The 12,500-nt window shown below is 45.3% G+C and overlaps 1 protein-coding gene across 1 annotated transcript in view; it reads right to left on the reverse strand.

Moving 5' to 3' along the window:
* Window positions 1-12,500, reverse strand: part of tenm1 (teneurin transmembrane protein 1) — a 299,549-nt gene that overhangs the window by 193,634 nt on the left and 93,415 nt on the right. Inside the window, exon 3 of the mRNA XM_063202269.1 lies at window positions 6,753-6,987. Within this exon, the coding sequence (XP_063058339.1) occupies window positions 6,753-6,987 (235 nt within the window). The remainder of the gene's footprint in view (window positions 1-6,752; window positions 6,988-12,500) is intronic.

Consider the following 12,500-nt stretch of genomic DNA (forward strand, 5'->3'; position numbering starts at 1 on the left):
CAGAGAGAAACAGAGCAGTGAGACAAAGACAGAATGAGAGAGAGAGAGAGAGAGAGAGAGAGAGAGAGAGAGAGAGAGAGAGAGAGAGAGAGAGAGAGAGAGAGGGAGAGGGAGAGAGTACGGATAGAAGCTTTATTATGCACTGCTTTGTATTACAACTGAAGCATAGTATTGCCCTTAGATAAAAAAAATCCTATTGCTATTACAGTCAGAGTTATGGGGTATGCTGTAAGCTTGTAAAACCTGATTATGAACTTCGCAATCCATCTCACAGCAGGGGAGAGCGTATGGCCGACTGTATGGGGGCTTTCTTGGGCGGACGACGGTGAAAGCAAACGAGCGAGCTAGCGAGAGAAAGAGAGATAGAGAAGCGGTTCACCTGCTTTACTGATAAGGAGGAAATATGTAACCAAATAAGCTTATTAACATAACTTGCTTAGAGACAGCAAGAAAAAAAATATCACCTCATATGTGACAGAAATAGGTCGCATGAGTGGGGTTTACTGTGTGAACAAGTATATTAGTCTAGGGTAATGGCTGTGCAAGGCGGATAAATGAATAAATGAATATACCACAACTATTTTCAGGATGTTCTGACGACTGTGTGCTTTATTTACGAAATGATTACTTTTCATGACTATGTTGTGTGAAGACTTCAAATGGCGCAGAAATCTCCAAGGAGACACAAGGACATTGACAAGCGTTTGGAACAAATTCTATGCTCCACGTCCAGCCTTGGAAGATGGGTGCTTCTTAGAAGTGTTACAAACACACTGACATGGCCGTCTGTTCGCTGAGTGCAATGTTTTCCCAGGCTTAAAAGCTAGTCTGAGATGACAGACAACCAGCTTAGTTAAAGCAGCCGTGGGTAAGTTTTCCTGTTGACAAACGTAAAGCCCCAATTCTGGAATTTTGAAAGTTGTCCATGAATGATCAGAAAACCTAGCCTAGCGAGCCAGACCCGTACAGCAAATTCAATTTGCGGTCGCTAGGGGCGTCTAGATTTCTAGGCTACAGAAAACCTTAAATTCTGTGCTAAATCTGCAGTCTGTAAATGCGTGCAATTCCAAATTTTAAATACTTTCTGTCTCTCCGTCAAAGTTCTTCAAAATGCAAGCGAAGTCCTGCACATACACGTATGCTGTGAATGGGCAGCTACCCACTCCCCCTAGCATGTTTGGTTATGCTAATCAAGGGAGCATTAACATTTCGTGAACAAGACTACAGGCTTTGGCGGGACCTAGAGAACTCATCTTTTCCCATAATGGGCTATTTCATGTACCACTGTTGGAATCCCATGACAGTTCAAGGTAAAATGACAAAAACAACGTACCAACTATCCTTTTAAGTAAACTAGATGAACCCTAGCGTCAGAAAATATTTTTTTCTGGATGGATCTGTGAAGCAAGTTGTTTTTTATTCGTTTTGAATGTGTGTGGCCATAACCCAGCGATTACATGGCTGCATTGGCCTTTTATGTGCATAAAGCAGTTTGAACACCAACCAATGCTTCCAACCACAGACTTCGTCTTTGCTTCAGGTGAGACTTTTCATTCCATGTACCAAAACGTCAACACACACACACAGACACAGCAGTTTGTGTTGAGTCCACAACATGGCAAAAACATGATGTGACCTTCACAAGGTGACAGGGAGAGAGTGAGGGAAGTGAGCGGCTCCTCCATAGCTAGTCTGTCTCATTTCACCACAGACTGAGACAGAAAAGTCTAAAACGCGGTTTGGTTTCTTTTCTCTGTACAGCAAGTCTGGACACACAGGTCTATGCAGAGCGCTGGCCTTCAGCTCTTGCCACAGAATCACAGATGACCAAACACCCTTCTGAACGGTGAGAAGTCAGAGCTACAGTCCTTTGTGGTTGTGGACTGTGTTGATTCTGAGTGAATGTGCACTGTTGCCTTGAAGTTTTCGCATCAAAAAAATGTGTGATGCCTTTAAAGGAATCAAAGGTCAACCTGAATAAACACACACATGCACGCATGCACACACGCATGCACGCACGCACATGCACGCACGCATGCAAACGCTCGCACGCACACGCAGGCACGCACATGTACGCACACACGCACGCACACACTCATGCGAGCTTAGTGACGCATAGATGTGTCTTATCCAATCATGAATTCATAGACTCTGACAAGACCTAAATGTAACTGTTATATAACATTGCTGTAAAGTTTTACCAACTAAAGTTTTACCTTTACTCATGGAACCCTAATGTTTACCCAAAGCAGTTGAAAGTCAGTCATCCATACGTCTTAGGTTAAAAAAAAAAATCAAAACACAACTTCATATGTCAAGAGGGTTATACAAATTCACCTTGATGGTATATGAAATATTTAACTTTCAGCGGCAATGCTGTTGTTGCTGAACTTTTTTTGGCTCTGACTTTTACTAATTCATAGGCCGCACAGACTGAATTTTTACTTTTTACTCAAGAAGACCGAACGCAAAGAAGAAAAAATAAACACGAAAAGAAACCAAAAATATCTGAGGCAGAAGGGAAATCTGTAAGACAGCACCATCTGTTACTAAGAGCAGTGTGCAGGGGTGAGTCTGCACTGCTCCTTCCCAGCACAGCCTACTGTACAGTAGTCTCCTTGCCTTAGAGCTGGCATCTATTACAAAGGACGCAGGACAGAGGATTTCAACGCAGCCACAGCAGCACTGTACTGGCCGGCTCTGCAGTAATTTTGGCTCCAGCTGTCTGCCTTGAAGTTAGCGGGCTAAATCAGACCCTGTTACAAAGGAAATGCAAAGGACACAGGATTTAAATACAGCCACACTGCACTGACCGGCTCGGTTGTAATTCTGACTGCAGCTTGATCTGAAGGTAGCCGGCTAAATCAGACCCTATTACAAAGAACGCAGGACACAGAATTTCAATACAGGACAATATAACTGACGGGCTGCGGTAAATTTGGCTCCAGTCAGCAAACTAGCCAGCTAACCAGACATTATTTAAAAAACATAGGACACAAGATTTCACTATGGCACATTGTAGCGATGTGCTGCAGTAGGCCTACTTTTGGCTCAAGTCTGCTTTGACGTTAGCCTGCCAAAGCGAACAATCTTGTACTATGTTTTGTAGAGATCTTCTGGATTTGGTTCTATATATGGATTTCATAGGCAAGATATATTCTAACTGATCAGTGAATGGAGAAAATGTTTGTTGAGTGATGACATTGAATGACATTGACATGCGTACATGTGAATTGCAGTTTGTCTGCAAGCTTATGGACTGGCTCATTGCATGGCCAGTCCATGACAATACCTCAGAGACTAAGTCAAGGCAGAAGTCTCAAGTCTTACAATAAGTCTGTACACCTCTAAGAAAAAATGTTTCAATAGCATGGCCAGATGGTTTACCAGGCTACATTGTAGTGGTCCTAGCCCTTGTTTCGTTTGCAATTGGTTTTGGGACCCAATTTTACTTCCTACACAAAAAATATCAGCAATAAATAATGTTCTTTCACCGGCAGGTATTTGTTTTGGTGCACACTTCCTGTGTTTTGTCCTCATGAGCACAGATGTGTTGTTTTGTTTTGTGCTGTTTGATGGAAGTCTCATTGGTGCCATCTTTTTCTTGCTTCTCGCTCCAGACTTCTCTCCCTCCTCCTCTTCCTCTTCCTCCTCCTCCTCCTCATCCTCTGCCTTGTCTTCCACCTGCCTGTTCCACTGTCTGACCAGATTTCTACCTCCTCCTCTTCCTTCCCCCTACTCCCTCTTCCTCGTCCTCCTCTACATCATCCTCTTCCTCCCCCTACTCCCTCCTCCTCCTTCTCCTCCTCCTCTTCGTTTGTTTCCTGTTCCCTCCTCCACTCTGCTCTTTCGTTTCCTCCTCCTCCCTCCTCCATTCTGCTGCTCTTTCCCCTCATATTTCGGGAGTGATTCTTCCCGAGGAATCCAATCTCCTGGAGCAGACAGCTTCATTTTCACTCCACACTAAACACTTCCCCTTTCATCATTTATTTACCCCGCCATCTTTTGCCTCTCACCGCACCGCAAAGACACTTCTCTTCCGTCTGCCTCTTCCTTTGCACTGCTTTCTTTTTAACCCTTTCTTTTCCTCTCTCACCACACCGCACCGACACTTTGTGTTCTGTTTGCCTGTTCCTTGTACTGCTTTCTTTTTAACCCTTTCTTTTTCCTCTCTCACCACACCGCAAAGACTCTTTGTGTTCTGTCTCCACATTCTTTGCTCTGCTTTCTTGTTAATGCATTCAATTTTTTTTTTTTTTTTTTTAAAAAGGAAACTCTAGCAAGGTACTACCTGTTAAAAACAAGTCTTTGCACGACAGGTCTTTTGATATACAACCAAGTAAGTGTGGAGCTACTTTGAGCTTTTTAATGGCTTAGAAATGTTATCTTCATGCTTTCCTTGTGTCCTTGGTATTCACGTGCCCAAAATGCAATAGGTAAGCGAAGCTCTGAGCCTCAGGAAACTCGGTAGGATGTTTAAACACAATCATTTTCAGCTTCGCTTCGCTTCAAGCCAGGGCTTTGAACCGTTATTTTTTTCAAAACGTTCCGTTCCGAACAGAAACGGAATTATAACGTTTCCGGTTATGAGTTCCACCAATAAATTGACGTTCCCGAACCGGTTAGAACAAAAAAATATTGTTCCCGGAACGGTTAATTTCGTTCCTGTCAGCTGATTACTCTCCATAGGCCTAACTGACGGTAATTAACCAAGAAAGACGGAAGTGCAAATGAGTCAGCCTACTTCCAAACTGTTTATTCAAGCGGATGAAAAGAATATCCTCCAGAATTTTGTCGTTCAGGGACGACCTAAGCGGAGAATAAACCTCAATGATGAAAATGTGTGTTCCAGCTATGAGCGCTATGATGGACATGTGAGTTTGTGCATATTTGAAGCGGCCATGGATGCCCAATAATGTTGAACATTCTCTGTGCGCTTTACACGCGCTTCTCTGCAATATCTTACAATGATACAATGGAAACTCTGCCCTTTTTGTATGACAGTGGTTTCTCTTATTTAAGATGTGGAGTGGAGACTTTGTAATCCACAGCTCTCTCTCCATTCAGTCAGAAAATGTCACAGGAAAATAATTACTTTTTTTAAGTTTGAGGAACAGTATTAACCAGTATTAACCGGCAACCATTATTTTTAAATAAGTGTTTCCGTTCCAGAACATAAAAAAAATAATAACGGTTCCGGTTTCGTTTCTGTTCCCTGTAAAATACAAAAAGTTTCTGGTTTTCGTTTTCGTTCCTTGAACCGGTTCAAAGCCCTGCTTCAAGGAGGTAAGGGTGAAAAGAGCCTTGTGGATCTCCTGAAAAGAAATAGTGCCCACCCTATGATAATTGTTTCATTTATTCCAACAAAGAAAACAAAAGAGCTTAAAAAGTGAAGGTCTATCTGATTGTCTGTCTGTCTGTCTGTCCGGCTGGGTGGCTGGGTGCCTAGCTGGTTGGCTGGACTTTGCTGCCTGGAGGTGCGAGACAAAGCAAAAAGGCACCATCGCCCTGCCTTAATAGAATTTCTCAACCTCTGATCCATGGGCACACCACCACAGCCTGGCTGCAACCGCCCTTGTTGAATTTTAATTTCATATTTCTTCTCTTTTTTATATTTGGCTCCTCGCTGATGAAAAAGCACATCGCCTCTCTGGGAGCTGATGCCGACTCTGGGTGAACTTTAAACTGTTAGGCAGAAAATTGTTTTTTGGAGGGTCTGGACCAGACTGCTTTCCACCATGTCTTGACAGTCTGTTTTAGGAATGCCAATCACAGCCTTATAAAAGTTTAATTCCCCCACCAGCGCTTTTGTATAATTCAGCACACTTACAAATTTGAAACAACCAATTTGTGGAAGATGAGATAGGGGATGTAAGAGCAAACAGACAGGCTTGGAAGATAAGTGTGTGGGTGTGGGCGTGGGTGTAAGTGCAAACGTGGGTGTCTGCGCCAGGAACCCCACTGTGAGGTTGACAGATGTTTCAAGCTTTGTATCCAATGTAGCAACAGGACACCGCTACCTCACGCCATGCCTCCCCATCTCTCTATCAATCTATAAAGCGCTGTATCTATGTCTGAATCTGTATCTGTCTGCCTGCTTGCCTGCCTGACTGCTTGTCTGCCTGCTTGTCTGTCTATCTGTCTGTCCCCCAGACTGTCTATCTGTCAGTCTGCCTGCCTGCCCACCTGCTTGTCTGTTTGTCTGCCAGCCTGCCTGCCTACCTGCTTGCCTGCCTATCTGCCTGTCTGTCTGCCTACCTACCTGTCTGTCTGTCTGTCTGCCTCTCTGCCTGCATGCTTACCTGCTTACCCACCTGTCTGCCTGCCTGCCTTCTTGCCTACCTACCCACCTGTCTGTCTGTCTGCCTATCTGTCTACCTGCCTGCCTGACTATCTGTCTGTCTGTCTGTATGTCTGTCTCTCTGCCTGCCTGCATGCCTGTCTGTCTGTCTGTCTGTCTGTCTGTCTGTCTGTCTGTCTGCCTGCCTGCCTGCCTGGTTGGCTGTCTGCCTGCCTGCCTACCTGCCTACTTGCCTGTCTGTCTCCCTATCCATGTACAGAGGTCCCAACGGGAGGGACAAAGGGGGCACTTGTCCCGGGCCCAGGGAGAGAGGGGCCCCAAAATTGGGTCCTCATTATATTCATCTCTTGGGCTGGGGGGCCCTATCAGATGATTTTGTCCTGGGCCCAGACAAATTTGTCAGTGGCCCTATCCATGTACTATACAGTATCCTGTTCTCTTTCTCTCTCACCTGGTCTCTAGCGGGATGTTGCTGTTGAGGGCCCAGCTGTTCTGCGGCTGGCCCAGCTCCTCTGCGTTCTTGCCGGCCAGGTCGAGGGGCTGGCAGCGGGCGGGCAGGGTGTTCCTCTGGAGCCCGTCGGAGGACTGCGGGGGCACGGGCCGGGCACATGTGCACGAGTGGGGGGGCGGAGGCGGAGGAGGCAGTGGCTTGAATGTGAACTGGGCCCCAGGACTGCTGGCGAGGTCTGGAGAGAGAGAGTTGATAGATAGATAGATAGATAGATAGATAGATAGATAGATAGATAGATAGATAGATAGATAGATAGAGTGAGAGAGAGAGAGAGAGAGAGAGAGAGAGAGAGAGAGAGAGAGAGAGAGAGAGAGAGAGAGAGAGAGAGAACAGAAGAGAATAAGAAAAATAGAAAGAGAATGAATATGAAAGAGAGGAAGCAAGAGAGAAGAAAAGGGGGAGGAGGGAAAGAAACAGACACGGAGAGGTTAAAGACTGGCCTGATATGAGTCAACAACAAGCCTCCAGACTGAGCGACAGCTAATATAACACGGTTGATATAATGTTGCATAAACCAGTAAGCACACACACACACACACACACACATCTCCCACATGATGTAACACTAAAACAGCCCAATGAGCTTCGCAACACACACACATTCATCATTCCTCCACAGTCATTACGTTCATCGCAATGACACCAAGCCTCATCATTATCTCCATGTCTGTCTAATTATGTGCTTGACAAATGTGTCTCAGTCACATGTGTTAAAATACATCATCCTGAATTAAGCCCGGAGCCCATTCTTCATGTGACAGCGCTTGATTCAGATGTGCCAAGGAAAAGGGGAGGAAAAAAAGGGTTTAGTGTTTACTGCTGTCGACTGACTGTTGGACCGCACCCAAATCCGGATGAAAAATGTATGCATGTTTATATGAGTATGACAGTGTGTGCGTGCGTTCAATCGTGTGTGTGTGTGTGCGTGTGAACGTGTGTGTGTGTGTGTGTGTGCCTGACAACGCATGTGTTTGTGTCCGTATGTGTGTGCAAATGTTCATGAGAGACAATGGCGTGATGGCAATCAATGCCTTTGTACTGAACATCAACCCGACATAGAAGAGAAATATGTATGGGAAAGCGTATATAAATATTACAGCATGACAGTGCATGTGTGTATTACATGCATGGTAGAAAAAGTGATTCGCTATCAATCAGCCATGCTTTTGTATTGAACATCCACACATAAGCACAACGTGCGAGCCCAACTCTCCGCTTCGCATAATCTTCGCCATCTCCCCTGGAAGCCCATTAAAGTGCATGGTCATTACCATTTCATATTGAAGAGGTTGAAGTCATCTGGCATTCATTGTCTCGTGGCAAAAGGGGATTTTTTAATAATCTTCCCCTTCCTCGGGTTGAACTGGCAAATCTCATCAGATATGAGGAGTCAGATGCCGTGTCAGACAGACAGAGGCAAATGAATCAAAAGCCTGCATCTCGCATCGCGCGCCTCGCCGTCGGAAAGAGTCTCAAAACCTGCTATCAGTGTGGTGAGACGGTGGAAATCAGTCAGCCATCTCCGCGTCTCCCACTGCTTAACTGTGTTTTAAGTTTCTTGTTTATCCAAATGACGTTAAGGCAGTTATGGAGTGGCAATATGTCTTGCTGATAAGAGCTTTTAAAGACGTTTCAGACATGCTAATCGGAAACTGAGGGCAGTTTAATGACTACCACACACACGCGCACGCACACGCGCACGCGCACACGCACGCGCGCACACACACACACACACACACACACACACACACACACACACACACAGACACACACACACACACACACACACACACACACACACACACACACACACACACACACACACACACACACACACACACACACACACACACACACACACACACACACACACACACTTAGAGAGGAAGGATGTTTTTTTTTCATTATCACTTATAGAGTTTTAAATTACGTCACACGCAGTACTTCCTCCATAAACTCAGAGAGTTGTATAACTCAATTCATCAAATCACTCCCTCCCAAAAGTTTGCTCTTGAGGGGGAGATTTTGAAGGGTAATGGCATGGACGCATGCAGACCGTCAAAGGCTGTCGGCCCACTTTAAAGCGCTCAAGACATCAAGAGCAAAAATGCACAAACACCAGCAGCTATACAGTTTATCCGCCACCCACTACCCAAGACCACCATCCACCCACCACCACCCAGAAACCCACTGACCCAAACACCACACCCCACCCACCACACCACACCACACCAGACCCCACCACACCACACCACACACACACCACACTGTCATCACCCAGATGGGATTGGCTGTTCTGAGAAAGACCCATATTAAAATCGCATCATTTATTCTCCTAATACGTTTAAAGAACCTGACTTGGGCTGAAGAGCTCAAATTGAATTTCATTGATCCCTGCCTTTTTTCCGCCCCAGGCCGTGATTTGATTTACTCATCTTCATTCAATAATTACGCATCAACCTTTTGGATTGGGACTGTACAGGGCGTCCTGCGTCTTTTATACAGAGCGGGATGCAAATGGCCGTGTGGAGAGATAATACGATCAGAGCACTACCCGCGCCATCGATCCAGGACCACCCTCAAAAAACCTTCAACATTTCCCCTTTATGGGGTATCGATATTTATTAGTGTAAAACAAAAGAGGACAAAAGATGGGAGACCGCCACTGCTTCCTCAAGCACTGTAGACGCCAAGCTGCCACTCATACACTGTCTACTAAGGGCGTTGGTTGGTTGGTTGCATACTGTACCTGGGTGTTTGAGGAGAAACACAGACGTGGGATATCTCAAGGAAAATTACATTAGTTTTAAGCTCATTGTGTGAACTCTGGTGGTCATAGAGTAGTTGGTGGAATGCATTTCAGCAATTGCCCTTGGGTGTGTATTTATTAAACTTCCCTCTCTGGCGAGAAAGTCACTTACATCGCTGACTCACGCGAACATCGTTAAGAATTCACTTGCGCTAATAAAAAAAGGTCTTGGCTTCGCCCCAACAGTAAAAGTAAGTTGTGAAGCTTTAGAGTGTTATTTTACTCTGAGAGAGTTGACACTGCTGTGCTGCGAGAGAGAGACATTCGTGTTGGAAAGGTCGACAAGGACTAACACCTCATACGCTTATTTGAGAATATTCTTAAGGTAAATGTCACAGTAAATTGAGTACTGTACGTCCTGAGAGTTTACATTGCACACACCTTTTGGCAGTAAAGGATTTAAAAAAAAAAAAGAACATGACTACAGACTACAACTCTTTTACCTACAGTACTCTCCAAAATGCACTTCAGTTAAATATGAAAGAAGAAAGAAAAAATACAATAAAGAAGAAAATAACTAGTAGGGGCATAATTATCATCAGCCACTGTAGAAAACAGCTACAGGAATGAATAGGCACTATTCGAATAGGCCCTACTCAAATAGATACTATTCGAATGAGCACAAATTATTGAACAACAGTCTTGATATTTCATTCTTCTCCTCACTACCATTACAGGACACTACTGAAGACAACTAACCACTTGAGAGACACTCTTCAGCTCTCCTCAATACTGGAATCAGTAAACAGTACGCCGGATTGCTCTTCATCATTTCTCTGTAAGAGCATTGATAACTAGCTTTTCTAAAGTAGGAGTCAATTTCGTAAATCCCTGCTGCACTTCAAGTAAAAATGGCTCTTAGAGGGGATAGACAAACACAGGTTTTTGTAACTAAGCAGCCTTCTTGACTTTTGAATGGAAATGGCAATAATTTCACAGACATCTCATTTTTTAAAGCGGGCCAGGCTGATGGAGAATGATAAAAAGGTCATGACATTAAGAGTGTTGCCATGGCTTCCCTGACTTCAATGGCTTCCGTGCTCCTACATCAACAACTTCATGAAGGTTTTATGTGTGCTGTACTCTAGGTCTCTGCCATTCCAACCACTGAAAGCTGCAAAAACGGAAGGGAAGGAAAAAAACCTTTCATTTCGCCACATTGTTCTCCCCAGGAGGTCCTAGAAGAACTCAAGATGAGCTGACACTCCACACGGCCTCCTGACCATCCTCTCTGAAAAAAAAACCTCCCAGAACCTTAAAAAATTGCCTCCCGATTCGGCAGCCTCAGAGAAAGTGATGCTTTCAGCCTGATCTCAAGGGTACGGAAGAGAATCAGAAAGTCTGTGCGAAGGCAGAGAGGGAGCAGAGAGCGGAGCAGAGTGGTGGCCTGGCGATCCGGAGAGGTAAATGGAACAGGTCATAGTGCCGCATGCATTATTAACACTTTCCCCTCCATTCCTCCCCTCCTTAACCGAGTGATGCTGTCCATCTATGGGGCTACGGACGCGGACACACGCACGCACACACACGCACACACACACAGATGGATGGACACACACGCACACACACAGATGGATGGACACGCACGCACGCACGCACGCATGCACCCACGCGCACACGCTCACACACACACACACACACACACACACACACACACACACACACACACACACACACACACACACACACACACACACACACACACACACACACACACACACACACACACACACACACGCACACACACACTATACACACACACACTCAAGACAGGCAATGACTGAGAGCTTTGTTCGAATTTCAACACTTAAGGCTCAAATGCTGCCTGTCTGCTCAGGTTATCTCCCTGCCTTCAATCAATCTGCTGTCATCAGCTCCTCTTTCCCTGCTCCTTGACCACTCTCATCTCTGATACAGCACAGCAAGGAGACACTTCTATTTCCCACTGTTTCGTGTGCATACCATGCACCTTTCTATGGTGTTTTTAGCTGGACTTTGCAAAAAGCAATCATGGTGCAATCAAGAAAACAAGCTACAAAACAAAATTTAGCGGCTCCAACTGTATGCCCAATGCATTTATACATACTGTACATAATGAGAAGCGTCTCTTACTTTCACCCTATCCAGAAATAGAACACTAAGGCACCTCCATGAATAAGTGGAGGTATAAAAAATGGCTTGGTAATTTTCCATTCTCTGAGTAATTTCCGGGCCCTTACCGTGTTTCTCTTTATAATTTTCTTTTTTTTCCTCTCTCCCTCCCTGTCTCATTCTCTGTTTTGTCTCTTTTCACACAAACAACAGCAGACCAAAAAACAAAGGCAACGCACAAGCGCACAAAGACACACACACACACACACACACACACACACACACACACAGGCGTACGCAAGCACGCACGCACACACACACACACACACACACACACACACACACACACACACACGCGCGCGCGCGCGCACACACACACATGCGCACACACACACACATGCGCACACACACACACACACACACACACACACACACACACACACACACACACGGACACGCACACACACACACACACGCACGCACACACACACACACACACACACACACACACACGCACGCACGCACGAGACACGCACACCAATCGCCGTGCAATTTGCATGAGGGAAGAAAAATCCATCTGACTACAAAAGAGCCAGAAAATTGGAGATTTCAGAAGTGTTTTTTATGGTGACACGTCGAGGCGGTATGATATAATTGGCCCTAGAGGGAAGTCCGTCCCTTCTCTCTTTTTTTCTCTCCCTCTCTACACTCCCTCAAGAGCCGTGAAACAAGCTGGCCAGCCCATGTCAACACTCCTCCCTGACCTCCCGAGTGGAGGAGGAGGAGGA

The sequence above is a fragment of the Engraulis encrasicolus genome, chromosome 7, assembly GCF_034702125.1.
Source record: "Engraulis encrasicolus isolate BLACKSEA-1 chromosome 7, IST_EnEncr_1.0, whole genome shotgun sequence".
Lineage (NCBI taxonomy): Eukaryota > Metazoa > Chordata > Actinopteri > Clupeiformes > Engraulidae > Engraulis > Engraulis encrasicolus.